This window comes from Onychomys torridus, chromosome 5 (assembly GCF_903995425.1).
Source record: "Onychomys torridus chromosome 5, mOncTor1.1, whole genome shotgun sequence".
NCBI classification, from domain to species: Eukaryota; Metazoa; Chordata; class Mammalia; order Rodentia; family Cricetidae; genus Onychomys; species Onychomys torridus.
The window spans coordinates 47830047-47853310 of NC_050447.1; the positions used below are offsets into that span (position 1 = coordinate 47830047).

Below are 23264 nucleotides of genomic sequence, written 5' to 3' on the forward strand. Positions count from 1 at the left end.
AAGGAAGTCAAGGCCATCCTCAGCTGCATGTTGAGTTCAAGGGCTACCTGAGACTTCGTCTGAGTCCTGAGCTGCTATTCAGCATCTCCTCTTCCTTAAGGAGTCACCTAAGCTAACCTCAGCTCAGCTTTGTTTTAATCTCTAGGAATGGAGAACAAGGAGATTAATCAGACTAAATCCAGGACATCCACCCCCAGCCTGGATGGCGCCCTGGGACCTGGGGTGGCACTCCCCTTCTAGCCCCAGATAACCCCTGGAGTATAAGCGAGTGCCAGGGTCCCCCAGGAGGGCTGGGTGAAGTTGTGAAACAGACAGGTCCCCATAGACCAATCAGCGATAGAGCAAAAATACACACCACAGTCATAGGCTGCCTTCCTCCTCGGCTCTCCTTCCTCCTCCACCCTACATAAGACATCAAGCAAGGGCAGGATAGAGCGGAGGATAGGGAAGGCTCAAAGGGGTAGCCAGGTCTCAGCCTTTCTTTTCTCTTTTTGAGACAGGGTCTGTAGCAAAGGCTGGCCCTGTGAACTCACTATGTATCAGAGGATAACTCTGAACTTCTGACCCTCCTGCCTCCTCTCAAGGGCCATGATCATCATCATACCCATCATACAGTGCTGCCCTATGAGGGATTCAGAGCTCAGAGAGGTTAACTTTCCTGAAGACACACAGCTATAAACAGAAAAGTAGGTGTTGGGAGTCACGAATGTGGACTTACCTTGAATGAGGTCACCTCTTTGTGCCACCAGGCAGCATGGTCATGGTTTTGTGACAGGGGAGGGGATTAGTCTCTCTGATCTCGGTTTTATAAAATGAAGATAAACATCTACTTCTATGGTTGAGAATTTTAAAATCTAAGCCAAGAGTGGTGACACATACCTGTAATCCCAGTATTAAGGATGCTCTGGCAGGGAGAGTGTCACAAATTCAAGGCCAGTCTAGGCTACAGTGAGGCCTTGTCTCACTAGAAACAAAACAAAAGACATATCTAAAGCTGGCTGTGGAGACTCAGAACTGTGAGCCAGCTACTTCGAAGGAGACAGGCGGATTATCACTTCAAGGCTAGCCTGGGCCATGGAGTGAGTTTACGGACAACCTAGATCCCCTGGGCTGGAATTACAGGCAGCCATGAGCTGCCCAATGAGGGTGCTGGAAACCAAACTTGGGTCCTCCGCAAGAATGCAGGGAGGGTTAAAGAGCTACTGAAATAGGCCAAGGTGATACACATCTATAACTTTACCATTTGGGAGATAGCCGAATGACAATCAGGAGTTCAAGACCATCCTCCTACACTGGAAGTTTGAGGCCAGCCTGAGCTACATGAAAACATCTTGGAGAAGGAAATCCATATGCCCAAGGCCCAGCAGCTCCTTCAACAACCGCTCAGCCTGAATTTGAACACACACACACACACACACACACACACACACACACACACACACACACAGAGCAGACAACCCAATACATTTTTCTTGAAAAACACATTTATTTCTGTAAACTGTTGGAATGCCAGAGATGGTCCTCACAGCCCAGTCCAGTGCAGTCATCTTTCCCAAAATGAAAAGAGCCAGGAGAAAGGAAAAGAACCATCTTCACGTGCTCACGAGGAGCCAAGCCTGCCTCAGCTTTCTTTAAAAGCAAACAAAGCCATCTTTTCGAATTTGTGGTGCAGACTAAGATTCCACCCACGGCCTTCCAGGTGCCGTGAGGCCTGTGCCTGCCTCCCTGTTTGCAGGAGACCTTTCCATCCTCATCACCCTGGGAGGCCCTGAGGTTGACCCTGAACTCCTACCACAGCTGAACTCAGACAGACCTCTCAAACTTCAGAAGGACGTCGCCAAAAGGGTAGTTTAGACCACATGGCAGAGCCACCGCCAGGCGAGATTTAAGGCAAATTGTCACTTTGTACTCAGTCCACGCCAGACCAAAACCTGTCACTGCCAAGCAGCATCTACCAGACTTACAGCTTAGGCCACTCTGAACAGGGTGGGGGTGGGGCCTGGAGCCATGTCTCGGGGTTCCTGGGAGCATGTGTGAGCTCATGAAGGCTGTAGGGTGTGCACAGCTCCTGGCATGGTGGCCAGCATAGGGCTAGCAGGAAACAGCCAAGGCAAGCTGGGATGGTACCCAGGCCAGGCCCCAGCAACTGGAGGCCAGTGTGGTGGCTCAGACCAGGCAGGCCACAGTGAGGGCAAGGGAAATGGCAGGCCAAGGGCCACTGAAGGAGGCACCTGGGATTTCATGGTGTGCATGACCTTGGCACCAAGATGACTTCTTTAAAACAAAAAGGGGGCAGGTACCAAATAATGATGCTTAGTGAGCTTGAGAGGACCACAGAGGGGCAGAGGGGGCAGGGGAGGCAGGGGAGGCAGGGGAGGCAGGGGAGGCAGGGGAGGGGGTTGCACACACTGGTGGCGTGGTGCCTCTCATGGCTCCTCCTCCCTGGTGGGCTGGTGACTCTCGAGGCGGCAGTCTCCTCCTGGGTGGAGCAGGCAGATGGCTCTGGGGTGTGGGGCTGGGGCTACTCTGTCTGAGCATCATAATTGGCTCCCCCAGCCTTCTTCAGCTCGTTCCTGATGAAGTCTTCCTCCAGCTCCTTCCGATCGCTGATCACAAACTCCTTTGCAAAGTTCTGCAAGGACAAAGAAGAGCTCAGAGTTTCCGTGAGGGAGGAGGGGCAGGTCCAGGGTTGCCCAGGCAACACAGCAAGAAGCCCTGGCACCCCAGACATTCACAGCGGAGGGTAGTGAAATCATGCCGACAGAGCCTGTGCCAGAAGCCTGATCAGATGGACAGGGATGCCATGTCCCCTGGGCCATGGCTGGACCCAAGCATGACTCCTGGACTATCTTTTCTTGGCTGTATTACCTTGGATAAGTCCCTCTCAACTGTCATTTAACTTCTTCAGCTGTAAAAAACCATCAGGGAGGATGTGAGGTTGGAAAAGCAGGTAGGGAGTTGGTCAAAGTTTAACTCCAGAAGAGAAGGAAGGAGAAGGAGGAGCTGGGCTTGGTGGCACACACCTGCAATCCCAGCACTCAGGAAGTTAAGGCAGAGAAATACCATGATTCTAAGACCATCTTGAGCTACACAGTGAGCCCCTATCTCTGTGATTTTTTATGACAGGAGGGAGGGAACAGAAAAAAGGAGGCTCTGGCTTGTGGCTACTGCTCATCGCACGTGTTACTGGTACACCTGGGGTTGGGAGAAGCCGGGATGATAGGCTCTCACCTGCTGGCTCAGCCATTACTAGGCCTGCATTCACCAGGGGTGTCCTGGCCTTTCCAACCACATTCAATCTTGGGTAGGTGGGCAGGGCACTGTTAGCATTCATTCTACGAACACGCCAGCCTATAGCTGGGAAACACACGGTTACCGTCACTTCTTGGGGTGCAAGACTTTGCCCAGGTAACCCAAAGGCCTGGCCCACATGGGAATGAGTGAAGCAGGTGGTATCTGATCAGGTAACACTGAGCCATGAGGATTATGCTATTTTATATGGAGATTACAAGATACAATAAACCAGGAAAATCTCAAAGGAAGACAGAAAGCTGCCAGAAGCACACGTCCAAAGGTTGGGAAATTATCCATATAAAGGAGCTGGGGGTGGCAGTGTGAATCTGTAAAAGCAGCAGCACTGGGGAGGTGGCAGCAGGAGGCATGGGAGTTCGTGGTCAGCCTCAGCTACATAGGAGTTCAAGGCCAACAGAGTCTGTATGGTAGGAGGAGCAAGCGTGAGCACGTGAGTGCACACACACAGTACACATCAGCATACATGAATGTACCTCAACACTGCTCATCACACCTCCACATTCACACTAGTACTGGGGAGGAACCCAGGGCCTAGCCTTGTTAGGCAAGTGCTCTACCACTGAGCAACACCCCAGGCCTGTGGCACCATTATCAGGACTTCCACATGTACACACTGCGCTGTGGTACTGAGGCCAAGCCAAGCGTCAACTATGACCCTGGGACTTTACACCTGAGGATCTACCTGAGAGAAATGAAATCCCCTGTGCACATAAGGACACACCCAGATCTCACAGCAGCATGATTCACCAACAGCCAAGCACCCCAGATAGCTCAACAAGAGATGAGATGAGGCATACACAAAGCACTGACGTCCCACATGGTGAAGCATTAATTAGTCAGCACTGAAAGGGAATGAGTTCTGATGCCTGCTGCAAATGGATAAACCCTTAAACATGAGCAAAAGCAGGCAGACACGCAAGGCCACCCACGGTCTGGTTCCACTGACAGGAAATGTCCAAAAAAGGCAAATCCACAGAGAAAGCAGACCAGAGGTGACCAGGGGTGGGAGACAGAACAGGAAATGACGGTCACCTAAAATTGGACGTGGTAAAGTCAGCAGAGCGCTTGGAGGTGACTGCAAACCAGGAAAGGTTAGAAGACCAGCTCTCTCCATGAGCGAAGTACAGCTTTGCCCAAAATCACCCCAAGAGCAACTCTTAAAATCCCCAAAGACAGACAAGACAGAATCTAGAGACTGCAATGCCCACCCAAAGTCACAGAGCTGGGATTGCTGCCTCAGGCTGGGAGTGTGGCTCAAGGGTAGAGTGCTTACCTTAGCAGGCATGAGGTCCTGGGTTCAATCTCTAGCACCCCACCCACTCTCCCCCACCCCCACCCCCACCTCCATTCCACCCCCAGCACTACCATATAGATACAAAGAAAGGATGGCAAAAAATCTTTGGAACTAGGGACGAGTGGTTACAATGGTTAATTTTACATTAAATGGCTTTCACACCAATAAAAGCAAAATAAGCAAAGTTGCCATAGCACCAGGAAGATCGACTTCTCAGCTTTCTAGAAACCATGAACAAGGCCACTAAGACATGGAGGGGGGTACGGAGGGGGGCTGAGTATCAGCCAAAAGGGACATCCTCACACACTCTCTGAATCCACCCTCCATACATTGGCCTTTTACTTGGTTAAGATAAGACCCCTGAGCAGAGCAGAGAGAGCCTTGTCCAGCCCCAAAGGTAAAAGACCCTTCCCACCAGCCCCACTGGCCAGCACTACTAGGTATATGCATGTGACCCAGACAATGGAAGGCAGTGAGTGGGCCTGGGTCAGAAAGAGAATCGAGAGCTGACTTATGTCTCAACTCCCAGCCCAGCCCAGCGGCACAGGGGGGGTGGGGCAAGAGTGCCCCAGCAAGGAAGCCAACCCGCCAAAAAGCCTACAAGGAAGTTCAAAGTCCTCTGCTTGGTGACAGCCATATATGGCAATCTAAAGTAAGAACCTGAAGTCTGTGTCAGGAACAGGCGATTAGGAAGATGTGATAAGGGTTAAGAAATCTAAAGGAAGTGTTAGGGGCTGGGTGTAGCTCCAGCTAAAACCACAAGAGTGTGGGCCATCACTCAGCGATCAGGCAGTGTGGCACTCACACCTATGACCCCAGAACTCTGGCAACTGCCCTTGAGCTTGAAGCCAGTTTGGGTTACATAGCAAAAATCTTGTCTCAACAAAACAAAACAGCAGCTGGGGATGTGGCTCAGTGGATACAGCGCTTGCCTAGCAAGCACAGAGTCCTGGGTTCAGTCCCCAACACTGCACAAACCAGGCATGATGGTACAGGCTTGCAATCCTAGGTAGCGGCAAGAAGATCAGAAGTTCAAGACTGGGTGGGAAAGATGGCTCAGCAGGTGAAGGCTGCTGAATGCTATCTAGCCTGATGATCTGAGATCCCCACAGTGGAAGGAGAGACCAACCCCTGTGCATTGTGTCCTGGCTCCACATGCCACTGTGGTATGCCTAAGTCCACACATAAAGTTAATAGATGTAAAAAAAAAAAAAAAAAAAAAAAAAAGTTTAAGGCCAACCTCAGCTACATATGGAGTTCAAGACCAGCCCAGGCTACCTGACTATCTCAAAAAGGAGATCAGACCAGTGAACCATACATAGCAATAAATAAATGTAAATGGGCAAAATCACCTAAGCTCCCCCATATATAACATGCACACATCCACACATATACCCTGTCTCAAACTATTAAAAAATAAGCGCAACTTCAAACTTTGAGGCGTGCTTAAAACCAAATAGCCACGAAGCAAACGCTTCCAAGTTTACAAAGTTTACAGGACAGCCATGTCACCACCCACACGCTGCCCTGTTGAATCAGCCAGAGAACATTCTCTCTGCTCTGTTGCCACAGAAGACAGGAAGAAGGAGACTTGACGAAGAAGTGCTTTTTTCTGTTGCTGTCTGCAGAGGCCTGAGACTTGACCTTCAGGGGTGGTCGCTGTGGAAAAGTAGTGTGGGGTGTGGGTCGCGTGTCCCCGCACCCTGTCATTCCACACCCACTATTTTGGAGGAACTCTGGAGTTAGAGAGCAGAATGAAGAGATCTACCTCTTGGTGGAGTGCTTCTTCCTTCCAGTGACGGAGGTAGGCACTTAAGATTTCTGAGGCAACTGGCGCTCAAGCCATGCCCATGGTACCAAGGCAGACCGTGGATTTGTCCTGACACCTTGGGCTGATGGTCTCATCCACAGTCAGCCAGGCTGCAGCCTCGAAGTGAGCCTGACTGGAGGCTGACAGATCTGGCTCTGTTCCCCTCACTCCTCAAGAGCCCAGGATGGCCCTGCACAGCACTGCCCAGCTGAAGTCAGAGACGCTGGAGGAGGCGCTTCTTCTGTGGCTCCCATCCCCCCAGCAGCTGACAGGAAGGTGGCAAGGCCAGAGAAGTCATTCACTTACCCCTCAGTCCATACTGAGGACAGTTGAGGCTACACAGCCTTTAGCTGACACCCATGTTCACTCACCTGCACGCCCCCCCTCAGTCCCTCCCAGGAACCTTCCAGATCTCCACATCTCCTATGATCCAATCCTTCCCTGTACATCCTTCTGAATGAGATTTCCCCATTTCCATCCAAGCCCATTTATGGGCTCCTACCACCCATGGGCAGCCCTGGAGACAAAGTTGAGGGGACCTCTTCCCTACTATTCCAGGGGCAGTCTCTTCCTATCTGGGGAAGTGGGAAAGGCAGGCATCTTGTGATGGCATCCCTGGTAGGCCAACAGGCCATTGTCTCCACAAAAGGCTGGACACATGTGGCATTCTTCCCATCTAGGGCGTGAAATCTACAAAATGTCCCCAAATGTATGAATGACTTGGGCACTATGCTGACTAGTTTTTGTTTTGTTTTGTTTTTTTTTTTGTTGTTGTTGTTTTTGTTTTTTGTATCAACTTGACACAAGCTACAGTCATCTGAGAGAAGGGAGCCTCAATTGCCTCCTTGAGATCGGACTGATGGTAAGCCTGGAGAACATTTTCTTACCCAGTGATTGATGGAAGAGGGCTCAGCCCATTGTATGTGATGCCAGCCCTTGGGTTCTATAAGAAAGCAGGCCGAGGAAGCCATGAGGAACACGTCAGTAAGTAGCATCCCCCTTCATGGCTTCTGCATCAGCTCCTGAGCCCAGACTCCTACCCTGCTTGAGCTCCTGCCCCGACTTCCTTCAGTGATGAACTATGATGTGGAATCCAGAGCCAAATAAACCCGTTCCTCCTCAGCATTTTCAGCCACGGTGTTTCATCACAGCAACAGAAGGTCCAACCTCAAATTTTACTTGAAATGACCCCCTGCCCTCTGCTTCCACGCCTACTGAGCAGTCAGCTTCAGACCTAAGGGAGCCACCAGCATCACTGGGGAGTTTCCAGGGCCACAGGAGAGTCACCTTCCTACTGTGTTTATAAAAAGGGCAGAAACCAAGCGAGGTCACCTGGCAGATGAAGCCTGACCCGTGAGCGACGCCAGGGCCAGAAAGAGCAAGGAGCTGCTCACCTGTGTCCCTGGGTGCTGGCCACCAAGACGTCACCTGTGCCAACAGGCCACCTCCCACCACACTCGTCCCCTATACACACACGCAAGCCATCTAAGAGCCACAAGGAGAGAGGTGGCGGCAGAAGCCAGGCCAGTCCTTACTGAGAAGTGTTTCTGCACACGCAGCCTTAAGTCGAGAGAAATGCTGCCAGTTCACCCAGTTCACCACAATCGGCACTCACAGTCCCTGGCACTCAGCTTGGCCATCAGGTGTGCCACAGGACAGCAGCAGCGGTGACCAGCACACAGTGGCTACTGGAGGCTGAAAAGGACACAATCAGGTCTGAAAGCACAGTGGCCACCCAGGAGAGTCTCCCATCACAGAGCCCTGCGGCTGACAAATGTCCCTCCCTCACACCTGGTGGTGGCTTCATAGGTGTTCACAGGAGAAGCTCGAAATATTGGAAAGTCACCCAACTATAACTGCCCTACAGTTCAAGACAAGGTGGGAAGAGGGGACCAAATGAACAAAACCCACTAACCCCTGCCAACCACCTCTGTTTTGGATAGAGGACCAGAGAGAGGAAGTGACTCATTTCAGGTCACAAAGTGAAGAGGCCCATGTTAGGCCTGCCCTTCCTCCTCACCCCTCCTCCAGGCTGTTCTAGACTGTCTGTCCCCCCCCCCACCCAACACACCAGAAGCTCCAAGTCTGACCAAGCTACCTGCAAGATTCCAAAGCACAAAATGCCAGTCTGGACACTATCACCTGAGGCTTTTAGGGTTTTGCCCAGGACCCGCACGTCCCTCCCAAGGCTTCTAAACAGGGGCTTTTCATGTTTTGCCCAGTGGGACTGTTCAAGGAAGAGGCTCTTTTAATCATGTCCAATTCTGGCAGCTTCAGATTTCCATCAAAATGGCCTGTAAAGGTGTTTGAGGACAGGCTTTGTCCCCACAACCTTTCTCAGAAGCAAGGCAGACCCCAGATTGTTCTCCTTGAGAAAGTGATCCCAGTGAAGGACGGGTTAGGAACTAGGTCTGTACACACACACACACACACACACACACACACACACACACACACACACACACACACTACTGTTTGCAAGGTTAAATTAAGAAATGCATAAACATTCTCCTATCCTTGTTTTTAAATTGCCTCCCCAACTTCAGAGTTTCATGTAACCTAAGTTGGTCTTGAACTTGCTGGTAGCCAAGTATGACCCTGAACTTCTGACCTTACACCTCTCCAGTGCTGTGACGGGTTAGACTACAGCGCCTGGTTTATGTGGTGCTTGGGACCCCAACTCTTTTTTAAAGAGCCCTCAGGGCCTGGCTTAAATCCAGTTTTCTTGTTAAAGCAGGGTAGGGAACAGGGTTTAGTCGAAGCTTCCCCATGATCTCCAGCAGCCTAGCCCTCCTGAGCCTCAGTTCCTCCTCTACAAACAGGAACTGAAACAGTACCACATGCTAGGGCTGTAATGAGGGCCTTGGAGACTTGCAAAGAACTTGCACACTTGCTGGCTGCGCCCAGTGCTGGGCAAGTGCTGACCGGCCCTCAGCTGATCTGTGAGTGATATAGAGATCCCTTCAGCCTCAAGACTGCAGGGGAGCTTAGGGTTCTGAGACTGGGCCCTTTCCAGAGTTCCTTTTCCCTGAAGGGCAAGCCTGGGGCTTCCTCTGGGTAAACATGGGAGATGCTGGCTGTGTCCACCAACCCAGTGGCAACACCCAAAGCTGGGCTAGGAGAGAGCTGCAGGGAAGGAGGAAGAAGGTGGTTTCCACTATATCAAAAAGCAGTCAGAGCAATGCCACTCACTGCTCCCCGAAACCTGTGCTCGTTTAATACTCACTATGGCCATCACTTGCCTATACCCTGGGAGGCCAAATTCCAGTGCTGTGGCTCTCTCTAAGAGAAGAGGAGCAGGGGTTCAGAAAGGCCCCAAACACAGTATTCAGTGGTTCTGGCCCTGCTCTCCATTCTTGTAAAGAGAGAGAGAATAAAACGTCTCCCAGAGAGATCCTCACCAGCCATCCAGGGTTCTGCCTAAGTCCCTGGAGCATGAAGATAAAGACTATGACAATGTCCCAGCACGGACACCAGAATTCATGGGGAACCAGCGTAGGATCACAGCACTGTTCAATCTTAAGGCTCTGTGGTTGCTTTGGGACCATCCAGAATCAATGGAAAATCTCTGCTATGCAGGGTGCGGACTCTCTGTCACATGCGTGAGCTGAGGCAGGGATGGACAAGTCACCTGCTGGCCACAATCAAGTGCCTTTCACCAAATGGAATTCCCCAAGAATTCAAAGCCAAAGACTTCTGAGTACTGAATAAAAGCAATCAGTCCCCAACAGCCAGGAGAAAGGGCAACCTCGCAGGAGGCTGAGCAGAAAGAAATCGGAGCACACAGAAACCAGTGGCGCTCCACTGTCAGCCCTCCTGCCGCCCCCCTGTGCCCTCCTACACCTATTCAGTGCCTGAAAGACCAAGTCCTTAAAATCCAACCAGCAAGTTACAATTTACTCAAAAAGAGCAGGCTCTTAAAGCAGGCGTGACTCATCAAAGAAAGATGAAGGAAACAAATGGATCAGAAGGCCAAGTTTCTGACAGATTCGGATATAAAGGCTCAGGTCACCCTCCTGCTCAGGGAGAGAACCAAGGGCACACCACAGGCGGGCATATCGTGATCCAGCAAGACAGAATGCAAATAGACAGATGTCCCAAGGTCCTACTGTGAGCCGGTGTGGACCAAACCAGCTTAGATCCCATACCTGGAAAATGTTGTGGAATATTATTTTAACTGGGCAAAGATGTGTTACATTTGTTTATACTACAGAATATTACTTTCACTGTAAAAGTGTGTTACTTTTGTCGATGCTGCATTTGTTTAATTATGTAAAGATGTGTTGCATCTGTTCCACCTTGTCTGCCTCAGGCACCTGATTGGTCTAATAAAAAGCTGAATGGCCAATAGCTAGACGGGAGAAAGGACAGGTGGGGCTGCCAGGCAGAGAGAATAAATAGGAGGAGAAATCTAGGTTCAAGAAGGAGAAAGAATGAGAGGAGAGAATGAGAGACATGCCTGGGGCCAGAAACCAGGCAGTCAGCCAGTCAGACACAGTAAGTAAGAAAAGGTAAAAGGCCCAAGGCAAAAGGTAGACAAAGGGAAACAGGTTAATTTAAGTTAAAAGAGCTAGCCAGAAAAGAGCTAAGCTGGGCTGAACATTCAAAACTAATAAAAGTCTCTGTGCCATGATTTGGGAGCTGATTGGTGGACCCAAAAGAAAAAGCCTGGTGCAGGAAGACATTCCCCTTCACAGCCATCTCTCTTAGCATGTGGAAAACTGCTTGAAACCTGCTCCTCTGTCTCCCAGATGCTCAAAGCACTGAACCCATCTGGCCTGACCTCTAACTCTATCTAGTTCAGGGAGGGGAAAGGTGTAGGAAACATACTCCATTCTCTGCTCCTATGTCTGTGACAGACATCACAAATTGATCACGGCACCTTCTCTGTCAACACTCAACCTCAGAACCCTTCTTTTTCTTTCTTTCTTCCTTTTTTTTTTGTTTTTGATTTTTTTTGTTTGTTTTTTTTGTTTGTTTGGTTTGGTTTGGTTTTTTTTTTTTTTTTTTGAGCTGAGGATTAAACCCAGGGCCTTGTGCTTGCTAGTCTAGTGCTCTACCACTAAGCTAAATCCGCAACCCTGTTTATTTGTTTTTTTAAGATACCCCCTTCTTAACCCAGAGCTCCAAGCAGTCCCTACTATTGGTCAACAGTCAAATCAGGGCTGGATCTTCAACTTCTGTTTAATCAAAACTGCCCATGCTGGGGAAGTAGCTATGTACCAGAACACTCATCCAACACATGTGAGACCTTGGGTCTCCACAACCACAGAGACAGAGAGAGACACAGAGACAGAGAGACAGAGAGAGACAGAGACAGAGAGAGAATAAGCATAGAATTTCTTGTTCCCAGCCACATGCATGTTTGGGAATTTTCTCCAAAGAGTCAGTAAACAGAATTGTTTAAAAATGACAGCACTTAGCCTCAAAGATGTTCATTGTCAGCAGATACCAGGATGTGTCCATAATTCAACCAAAAATGAGTACATAAGTACACAGGGGCTTGCTTAGTCAGAGTGCTGGCCTAGCATGCAAGGAGCCCTGGGTTCCATCTCAGCACCACCTAAACAGGGCACAGTGGTACATATTCATGATCTCACCACTTAGGGTGATAGAGGCAGGAATTTCAGTGGGGGGGGGGGGTGTCAAGGTCACCTCAACTACATAGTGAGTTCAAGACAAGCCTTGGCAACATGGGACCCTCTCTCAAAAAGAAGGAACTGTACATCCACACCAGCACTCTCCATAGGCAGCATCTTATTTATTATTTTCATGCTTCTATGTGTTAGACTGACATCTCATTGCTCAGATGAGGAAAAAGAGATTGGGGAGTTGAGAGGCCAGAAACATGATCTGTGTGAGCTCCTGGCCAAGGCTGGCTGAGGTCTGTAAGAGAAAGAATGCACATAACTGGCATTAGACTCATGTCTGCGGTGGGCATTCACGGAGCAGTGCCCGGCTACTGTGACTAGGGACCACACATGCACAACTGTGTGTGGTGCAGGACTGTTCTGAAAGGGGCTGTCAGGAGAGAAGACAGAAGAATGGAGAGGCACCAGGAAGGAAGCGGGTAAAGTCTGCAGAACACACACTCATGTGCTTGGGCCTTGGAACACTATGGGGACACCTCCCCCCTTCGGGGCTCTGGCAAGCAGAGGTGTTCCATGGTTCTGTGTTGGGCATGGCTGCTAGGCAGCTGGCAAGTGCCCACCTGGGCAGGCTGGCCACGGGCTAGGAGTAGGTCTAGAGTCTGATGAGGGGCAGCAAGCCATGGCTGGCACAGAACAGTCTTCTGGTCGAAGCAGCTTCGTTTATGTGCTGGGCCTCTCCTTGGGCAAAGCCAATCCCTCTCCCTAGCTTAAAGCCTTCCCAGGCTCCCCAGTGTGTTTCAGATGAAGCCCCCCCCCCCAAATGGTCTCCCTTTGGTTAGTGTGATAGCTCAGCAGGTAAAGGAACTTGCTGCCACACCTGTAACCTGACTTTGATCCTGATCCCCAAAACCTACATGGTGAAAGGAAAGAGACCCCACAACGTTGTCCTCTGACCTCCATATGCCCACCCCCACACACATCATGCACACATACACAGTATTTTTTTTTTTTTCTCAAAGCTGAGGACCAAACCCAGGGCCTTGCACTTGCTAGGCAAGCACTCTACCACTGAGCTAAATCCCCAACCCCTATACACAGTATTTTTAAACTCAACAATAAATTAATACACATAAATAAAAGAACATGGCAGTTAGAGCATTTTGCAAGGCAGGCCTGATCCACTCTGATGGGAGGTAGCCTGGCCTGGCACCAGGGAGTCTCCCCTGATGGCCGCCACATTGTCCCCACAAGCCTGCAGAGGCACCAGAACAATGGGTGGGTATCTTATCCTGGGCACCAGCAGGCAACAGTGTGGCGGGGCAACCTCAGCCAGGCGGGCTGTCTGTCCGCTCAGCACATTCCCCAACTCAGGGCACCGTCACTAGAACAGCCCCGCTCCCAGCAGCCTCTGCTGCCCTGCGGCTGTGGAGAAGGGGACTTGTGTCTGATTTTCCCAGCCACGGACCGTCAGGGACCTCTCTGACTTCCAGTTCCAAGCAGGCCTCAATCCCCAATCCTCCTGCCTCCACACTTGGGTGCTACAGGCACCCACCTCCATCTGGCCGGGAATCCCAGCTCCTTGCCTGAATGTCCTCAGCATACCTCAGCTCCCATCATGCCTCTGAACTGGATGGAACCTCATTGCAGTTGCAAATCATTAAGGCCCAGATGGTGGTCAGGGTTATTTTAAGGGACTGACTACCATAGAGGTATCTGGCCTCTCTCTTCTGGAGTCCTGACTGTGAAGGACCACCCAAGCCTGGATGTTCCTTCTGCAGGGCAGAGGGTGGCCAAATCCAGAGAGAAAGCCTACCTGAGCCTGGACCCAGCCATGATTCCCTGCTGCCCTCACCTCCCCCTATGGAAGGGCCAGCCAATTCCACTTTACTTCAGCTTCTCGGAGCTTGCAAATCCATGACTAGGAACTAGTCTTCCCACCATGGAGGCTGCCACCAGAGAACCCAGGTCCCTGAGTCACCCCCACTTACAGCAGCCAGTTCTAGGTTCACAGAAACCCCGGGCTGGGACTGCAGCTGGCGGCAGAGGGCCTGCCTAGCATGTACGAGGCCCTGGTTGGAACCTCAACTCCACAAACAACAAGCATGCAGTAAGCAACTAAATGAGCAATCCAGCCATGGGCGCTGACTCAACTGTCAGCACTCCAACCAGGGGCAGAAGTCTGAGGTCAGCCTGGGCTACAGAATGAGGCCCCATCTCAACAAAATGAAGTGAAATAATAACGCGGCCAGTAGATGGCTCAGTGGATGAATGGGCTTAAGGTGCGCCTGACGACTTGAATTCCATTCTGGAGGCCAAGGAAAGACGGAAGGAGAGAACTGACTCAATAGTGTTGTCCATATGCACTCAGTGGTACACACACACACACACACACACACACGCTAAAGTAAGTTTTTAATCAATTCTTTCAAATTTGCATGTGTATGGTGTGTGTGTGTGTGTGTGTGTGTGTGTGTGTGTGTGTGTGTGTTGCACGCCTGTAATCCCAGCACTCAGGAGGCAGAGGCAGGCAGATCTCTGTGAGTTCAAGGCCAGTCTGGTCTACAGAGTGAGTTCCAGAACAGCTAGGGCTGTTATACAGAGAAACCCTGTCTCAGAAAAACCAAACCAAACCAAACAAGCAAACAAAAAAACCTACTTTAAATGCAATAAAGCTGATTATCATACTTGTAAGGTCTGGAACCCCCCCTAGGGTTTCTACAAGAGGCCGTCCAGCAGGGCTTCAAGCTGCTTAGGCAGTGAAATGCTTGCATAAGGACAACGTTTAATACTAAGAACTCAGGGGAGTAAGAGAAAGCAGGGTATGGCCAGGCTCTATCTTCAATCCCAGCACTCAGGAGGCAGAGGCAGGCAGATCTCTGTGAGTTCAAGGCCAGTCTGGTCTACAGAGTGAGTTCCAGAACAGCCAGAGCTACATAACAGAAACCCTGTATGCTGGCTAGTTTTACAACAGCGCGACACAGCTGGAGTCATCAGTGAGGAGGAAGTCTCAACTGAGACTGTCTCCATAAAATCCGGCTATATGAAAGCCTGCAGGGCATTTTCTTAATTAGTGATTGATGGGGGAGGGCCCAGCTCATGGTGGGTGGTGCCTGGGTTCTATCAGAAAGCAGGCTGAGCAAGCCATGAGGAACAAGGCATTAAGCAGCACCCCTCCATGCATTCTGCATCAACTCCTGCCTCCAGGTTCCTGCCCTGTTTGAGTTCCTGTCCTGACTTCCTCCAGTGATGAACAGGGATGTGGAAGTGTAAGTAAAATAAATAAAGCTTTTCCTTCTCAACTTGCTTTTGGTCATGGTGTTTCACTGCAGCAATAGTAATCCGAAGACACCCTGTCTCAAAAAAAAATTTTTTTAAGGCAGCCAGTGTGTCAGCCAGGGAGCCAATGGGAGCCAAGGGAATTTACCACAGCTTGTTTTATTTTATGTGTTTGGGTGGTTTGCCTACATGTATGTCTGTACAGTCCATGCATGCAGTGCCCACAGAGGCCAGAAGAGGGCGTCAGATCCCCTGCAGCTGCAGCTGCAGAGGGTTGTGAGCAGCCATGTGAGTGCCAGGAACCAAACGCCGGCTCTGGAAATGCAGCCAATGCTCTTCATCACTGAGCCATCTCTCCAGCCCCATCTTTTTTCTTTGCACATGTCACTTGGCCCTGGGCAACAGTCAGACTGAAAGGCTGAAGGGCTGGCCACATCTACTCTGGTCGCTGGAGCAGCAGTTTGGATAAAAGAAGGAAGGGCTCTGGCTTCTAGGCCTTGGGAAATCAATCCTTCTGCATGCTCACCTTGCTTGACCATTACAAATTCAGATTTTCCTTTCTCAAGGTGGCCCCTTACCCAAACCCCCAAACAAGCAACCTCACTGTCTGGGGTGCTGTGGATACTGTTATGCTTTAGTTAGCAAACTGTGACAACACTTCCCACTGTCAATCATCGGGTTAACGTGTACCGAGCAAGGGTGAGCAGTGTCCCTGGGGCAGATGCTGTCCTGGGAAAGATCACATCCTCTCCTTAGATCCCATGGTCACAATGGGAGAGGCAGTGGCCTCCATTCTGGTCATCTTGTCTCCGTGGGCTGCTGGCTGTGCAGAGCTGTGCTTCTATGGTGTGACCGTCAAGACGGCAGAGTCCTGGCCCTGGCTGGCACCCTGAACAATGTTAAGAACTTTTCCAGAGTCCACCCCATACCCTCTATCCCAACTGGTCGGTGACCCTTGCTGACATGTGGCAGAACACATTACCTGGACCACCTCCTTCACCAGCGTCTTGTCGGTCCCTGTCTTGGCTCGCTGCAGCCCACTCACGGCCTCTCCAATCCACGTGATGAGGGCAAACTTGGACCTTTTGCTCATGGCGTCACCAGTGGTAAAGCGCACAAAGGCAAACAGCCGGACATCATCTGCAGCCAAAACAAAGAGAGTGTGGCACTCAGTAAGGACTCCCTGACACCATCTCCCTGGGGAGAGGCCACGAGCCAAGGTGTGTGCCCAGTAAGGAGGTGGAAACAAGTGTGTACCCACAGACCTCAGTGACATCCTCTCTGATGCCTGTTTCACAGATGGGAAGTGGAAGCATAGCCTGGTCATGGGACAACTCCAGGTAAGACAGGTAGCAGCAAGAGGAATACTGGGATTTACACTCTGGCCTCCCTGGCTGTCACCTCTATGACCTTCATTGGCCAAAGCTCAAACCACGAATGTTATTTGGGGATAGACAGCCACCATCTCAGGCCAGGAGCATGGCACAGTGGGTAGAGTGCTCAGTGCTCCTGAGGGAGGCTCTGTGTTCCATCCTCAGCACCTCATAAACTGGGTGAGCTGGTGCACACCTGTAAGTAATCCCAGCATTTGGGAGGTGGAGGTCGGAGGCTCAGAAGTTCAAGGCCAGCTTGCCCTATAGGAGACACTGTCATCTTTAAGGTTCTACTTGGAATGGGAAAGCCACTCTGGAGGAGAGACAATAGCCAATGCAAGCAAGGGTGGCTGTGGCAGAGCAGCGAGCCCATGACACACACCTTCCAGCTGGCAAGCTAGGCTACCCAGGCTGCTTACGTCATGCATGCTCATTTTCAAGGAAACACTGGGGCAGTTGCTCCCCTGAACTACATTAGAGCTGTGTTGTAGTCACTGTGCAGTCCCCCCTCCCCAACCCTCGCCGCCATTTCGTCTGAGAGAGGTGGCAGTGGTGCACGCCTTTAACCCCAGCACTCGGGAGGCAGAGGCAGGCGGATCCCTGTGAGTGTGAGGTCAGCCCAGTCTACAGAGCGAGATCCAGGACAGCCAGGACTACATAGAAGCTGTCTCAAAAAAAAAAAAAAAAAAAAAAAACGGGAAGAAAAAAAAAAGGAAGAAAAAGAGAGGCACAGGACTAGATAAGTCACTCTGGTGCAAGTGTCCTATGCATTACACGGTGTTGTACAATCCCCCTAACCTCCGCCACTGAAGACCAGAGCATCCAAGTTGTGACAGGCAAAGAACTCCGACATACTCTCAGCTGTCCCCAGGGGCAGAACCACCTATCCCCCTGGGAGGCATGTGCCATAGCCATGAAGGCAATGTTACAGAGGTCAGAACATCTTTGCAAAGTCTATTCTCCCCTTTCTTCATGGTGGTACCAGGGATTGAACTCAGGCTGGGAGGTCTGGCAGCAAGCGCCCTTACCCACTGAGCAAGCTATCTGGCCAGCCCCAGCAGCTTGTACTCACATGACAGTATTGTAGAGATACTCTACATTTTTAATTTTTTCTTCGAAATCCAAATGTTTGACAGTTGGAAACTTATAAAAATGTCACTGGTAAAACAGTGTGCTCGAGCATGCGCAGACACATCATTTTAAAGGCCACAACTATGCAACCATCACCATAGCCGAATTCCAGAACATTCTCATCATCTAAAAAGGAAACTCAGACCCAGGAACAGCTGCTCCCATGCTCACGCAGCCCCTGGCAACCACTAACCCTGTCTCTGTCTCTGTATTTGCCTAGATGACTGGTCTAGACAGTCACGTGAGCAAAATCACATCACACGTGGCCTGGAGGGACCAAGTTCTCTCATAAATCACTGTGCTCTCAGGGTTCACCTGTGTGTTGTACGCCTGTGCGTGTGTAAAAGTGTGCATGCCTGTGTGTAGTGGTCAGAGAACAACCTCAGGAGGTGCTGTGCTTCAGGTACTGTCTACTTTGTTTTTTGAGAAAGAGTCTCCTACTGGCCTGAAACTTACCAAGTGTGCTAGGCTGGCCAGTGAGCCCCACTGTCTCTGCCTCCCCATGGCTGGGGTTACAAGTGCATGCCACCACGCTGACTTTTGATGTGGGCTCTAGGAATAGAACACAGGGCCTCAAGCCCTTCACTAACTGAGCTAGCTCTGAAACACCCTATATTTCTATGACTCCCTCAGGACCCAGAACATCCCACGGCACGATTATCTACCCATCATCTGATGGACATTGGAGCTGCTTCCAAAATGGCAGCTCCACACTCTGTCCACCATCTGTGAAGAGGGGACATTCATGCTATAGACCTTGGTGGCCCACCAGATAGAACCTTCCATCTGAAGCTACTGCCATGGTGCGGGTTGCCAGGGTGCTCCTGAGTGGTCCAGGGTTAACCTTGAACTCTTGAAGATGAAGGCTTCTAGGTTACAGGGACACAGGCCTTGAGGCTGACACAGATACAAAGCAGGGGACATGGGTAGCTGAGTACACTTCCCAGCATGAGAGAGGTGGGTGTGTGGGCAGTGTTTTAGGTACTGGTCCCAACAACCAGCACTGAAATGTTTGACTGAATTCCACCCTGGTCTACAGGGGAGGCAGGTGCCCATCCCAGCCCCCTCCCTACCAGCCTTCACACAAAAGACAACCAGTGTCGGTTTCCATAGAAACCGCTTCCCAGTTCTACAGTGTCAATGTGGACTCTTGGGCCCAGCGACTGTGGGTCACTGCCAAAGGCTCTGTGTGGGGCAGTGGCTGGAGCCCCTGACCTCACCGTCCATTGAGCCAAGCCCAGAGCCTGCCAGAGGCGTCAGCTCTCCCTGCCTGCCTGCCTCTCGTCACCCTCCCCAGTGTTGGTCAGCTTTCCTGTGCCACAGGGACTTTCTCAAGTCTATCTCTCATCCACTCCAGCCACCATAGTTCTTTTTAAATTTTTATTTAACTGTGCATGTAAGTGATGCGGGGTATGTATATGGAGGTCAGGGGATAAATCTAAAAAGTCAATTCCCTCCTTCCACCTTTATGTAGGTTCTGGGGATTGAATTTAGGTTGTCAGACTTGTGTGGCAATCACCTTTATCCACCGAGCCATCTTGCCAGCCCCTTGATGTCCTTTGAAGAGCCACTAGCAAGCTTACCCAGTAAATCTTGTGTTCTAAGGACTAGCCTGTGCACCGAAAGTAAGCCACACACACCCCCTAAAGGCACTGGGAACCTTCCAGAACCCCATACTGACTTCATTTAAAAAAACCATGGGGGGAGGGAGGCCACATATGGAGTGACCGGCTGAGTGCTTATCTAGCCGAAGTTTGCTCAAGAAGACTGCTGACAGGCACATTTTCAGAAATCCAGAGTGACATTGCACTTATGCTGGACACTAGAGACCTGGCCAGACAGGCTGTCAGCTGAGGGCCGACAGAAGGACTGTGGGGCTCAGCAGCATTTTCACCCCTGCTTCAAAGCCCCGGGCTGCCACTCTGGCAGCCCAGGAGAGCAGGCAGCCCTTTTGTGAAATCCATTCCCGCTCCTTTCTCAAAACAGGAAGGCTGCCGGGCAGTGGTGGCACATGCCCTTAATCCCAGCACTTGGGAGGCAGAGCCAGGTGGATCTTGTGAGTTTGAGGCCAGCCTGGTCTACAGAGCGAGATCCAGGACAGGCACCAAAACTACACGGAGAAACTCTGTCTCGAAAAACAACAGCAGCAGCAACAAACGGCTGTCAGAGCACACACCCTAAGCTACACATTCCTCATACAGGAGAATGGGCGCCCAGGAGAGCTGGGGGAACTTCCCCATGTGTCCACATTTGTACACACACATGCTAAGGTGGCAAACTAGCCAGAAGGCTGGCACCTGGGCCTGCTGCCATCACCTCAGTGATACTCTGTCCCCAGTGAGTTGGGCGGTAAGGAATTAGAAGTTGCTTCTCTGCTGAAGTCTAGAACCATGGTACTCAATCAATGCACGGTCCTAGTCTTTCAACACACAGGACCCCAAAGGCCATGTGCTCTGCTGATCTGGAAACTCTGGGGGGAGGCTCAGGAGTTGAGTCTGAACAAGGCCCTGAGGTGACTCTTCTGGGCCAAAGCTCAAAAGACACTGTGAGCCGGGCGGTGGTGGCGCACGCCTTCAATCCCAGCACTCAGGAGGCAGAGGCAGGCGGATCTCTGTGAGTTCGAGGCCAGCCTGGTCTACAGAGCAAGATCCAGGAAAGGTGCAAAGCTACACAGAGAAACCTTGTCTTGAAAAACCAAAAAAAAAAAAAAAAAAAGAGCCACTGTGGAAAGAATAAGGTAAGGTGAGGATGGAGGGGCTCCAGCATAGGGACGAACCTCTGCAGCTAGTGGGGACAGAAGACGACAAGAGAGCTCCAGTGAAGGGAAGCAGAAGTACTCAGAGTTCAGCCCCACCCCTTCCTCCTGTCACCCCCACCCCGCCCCCATTCTGAGGAAGTGATCGGGCCAGGCCTCCTGAAGGAAGGGCCTGGTCCCCCTTTTCCACATGACCCTCTGTAGGATCGGAGACATAGCCATCAAAGGTGACAGGACTGTCCCTGAGACCCGCCCTCCCCCCAAGCCCCTCAAAAGCCACAGCAGAAAACAAGGGGCCTCTGAGCAATGTCACAGGGAATCCAGACGCTTCAGACAACCTCACTGCTCGCCTAATGAGTCAAGAAGCCTTCATCCCAATGACTGGGGCATCTATTACAAATCCACGTTAGTCCATCTCATGGGGAACATCCCCGAGAGTAAGATGAGGCCAGGCCCACGCTGGAGGGTTAACCCAAGTTCTGTGCCCTCCCTATGTGTGCCAGGCCCAGGGTGACTGCACAGGACACTCCATCTCCAGTCCAGGAATTGTGACACCCTCCTCATATCCAGTGAGCTTTTCTCATGAAAGCCACAGACAAACTCTACCCAGAAAACCTTGACCCGCATCTCCTCACGGGCTGAGGGAGCAACCAATGCAAGCTCCCAGGAACAAAGTGGGGAGCCAGAGGGCTTGCTCAGTGCGCTGCCTGACCCAGGGCACTGTCTGAGGGGTGCTCGGCTTTCTTCTCATGTTCCTTCTCCTCCTGATAGCCCCCACGACCATTCTCCTGCTCTGTCACCAAATGTGCCCTCTCCTTTCAAGTTGGAAGAGGGAAGGATTTCGGTGAGGATGAGGATAAGGCTTGGAGGGAGTCCCTAGCAGAGTAAAGAAGAGAGCCAGCTGGGGTTCAGGCAAGGGATGCTGGGCAGGGACAGCAATGGGGATGTGGGAGGAACAGAGACATCAAAGGAGGGAGTGACCAGAAGGGGGGATGGGGAAGTCAGAATTTCTGCAATCTACAAAGCCTCTAGGACAGGCTGCTGTGGGGATGTCTCCCGAAGAAGTGTAGTGTAGGTCCTCACCACGCTGACCGGAACCGCTGACTGGAACTGCTGACGGTGCATACTGATCTCTCCTCCCACCCAAATTCGAAATCCCAGTGGATTGTTAGGTTGTGACTCATCCCCTCTCCCTCCACCTCCCACCACAGAGACCCCCAACACTGCATCCACACTGACCAAGGCCCTGCCTTCTTGCCAAAGGCTGCCAGTCTCCTGCTATTATTCCCCAAAGCCTGCCCTGAAGCTTGGGGACCAAGGAGCTGCCACATACCACTCTCTACCACTCAGCGACTTTCCTCATCCTGCAGCACACACACTATGTGTAGAATAAGCAGAAATATGAATGAGCAAAAACAAAGCTGCCCACGGAAGAGGCTCTGAAAATGTCTCAATCTTTTGATCAAGAGCCTCATCTTTAGCCATGGCTAGCCTGGAACTCACTACACAGCCCAAACTCGCCTCCAACTTGTACCAGTGCTCCTGCCTCAGCCTCCCCAGTGCCATCATCACAGGAGTGACCTACCAGACCTGGCATCTTTTAAGCCATCTGTCCAGTTCCTATGTCCCCGTGCCAGGGACGGCACAGGCAGTGTATAAATGAACCATCGGCCAATGGAAAGTAGAGGAGAAGAGAATGATTCTTGCTATTTCTGCCCTGAAGCTGAACTTCTGAGCAAGACAAAAGGAGAAAGAAGCAGAAGGACGCGGCCCAAGCCCAGATCGGCTCACACAACTCCTGACCTTCCTCACAGCCTGCTAAGTTGTGCAAACAAAGGCTCAGAAAGGGGAAACCACCCCCACACCAAAGAGCTGAGCAGTCATCTTTCCAAGGGGAGGAGGCTGCAGGCTGGAGGGGAGGAGGCTGCAGTCGGGGTGGGGGCGGGGGTGGGGGGTGCAGGCTGGAGGGAAGGAGGCTGCAGTCAGGGTGGGGGGGTGCAGGCTGGAGAGGAGGAGGCTGTAGTCGGGGTGGGGGCGGGGATGGGGGGGTGCAGGCTGGAGGGAAGGAAGCTGCAGTCAGGGTGGGGGTGCAGGCTGGAGAGGAGGAGGAGGCTGCAGGCTGGAGGGGAGGGCTGCAACTCCAGGAAGCTGGGAGGAAGCAGAAAGAGCTTTGACATCCTGCCAAAGCCTAGAGGCGGCTGGACACAGGCATTGCATCCTGGCTCCTGTAGGGCCATGCAGAGGGCACAGCCCCAAAGGGGATGAAGATCTTTTTCCATCACAGGGGAAAGAGGCTGGCATAGCCCACACTCCTATGACAGAAGCTGTACTACTGAAGGGACACCTCTCTCTTCCCCTCTGCCCTCATCATACTTTGTGAGTATAGTGCAATAGATAGATATACTCTATCCCTAGCACAGAAAATGAATGAATGAATGAATGAATGGGTGGATGGATGGATAGATGAATGGATGAGGCCAAAAGGTGGGAGCCTCAGGCTGACTTGAAATTGCAAGGAAAATGCTAGGTAACAAACGGCCTCTCTGTTCATGACCACACAGCAGCCCCTGGTTATCCAGGACAAAATAAGTGCACTAGCACCCTCTGGTCCCAAACACACACACACACACACACACACACACACACACACACACACACACACACACTTTTAAAGACAGGGTCTCATGTAGTCCTGGTTGGCCTCAAACTCAAGTGTAGCCTA

General features: G+C 51.3%; 1 protein-coding gene across 1 annotated transcript in view; it reads right to left on the bottom strand.

Annotated features, from left to right (window-relative positions):
* Nucleotides 1–1464: 1464 nt before the first annotated feature.
* The window catches only part of Cotl1 (coactosin like F-actin binding protein 1), a 33435-nt gene continuing 11635 nt past the window's right edge, over nt 1465–23264 (bottom strand). Inside the window, exons 3-4 of the mRNA XM_036189144.1 lie at nt 16266–16423; nt 1465–2632 (exon numbers count right to left, since the gene is read on the bottom strand). Of these exons, the coding sequence (XP_036045037.1) occupies nt 2522–2632; nt 16266–16423 (269 nt within the window). The 3' untranslated portion in view covers nt 1465–2521. The remainder of the gene's footprint in view (nt 2633–16265; nt 16424–23264) is intronic.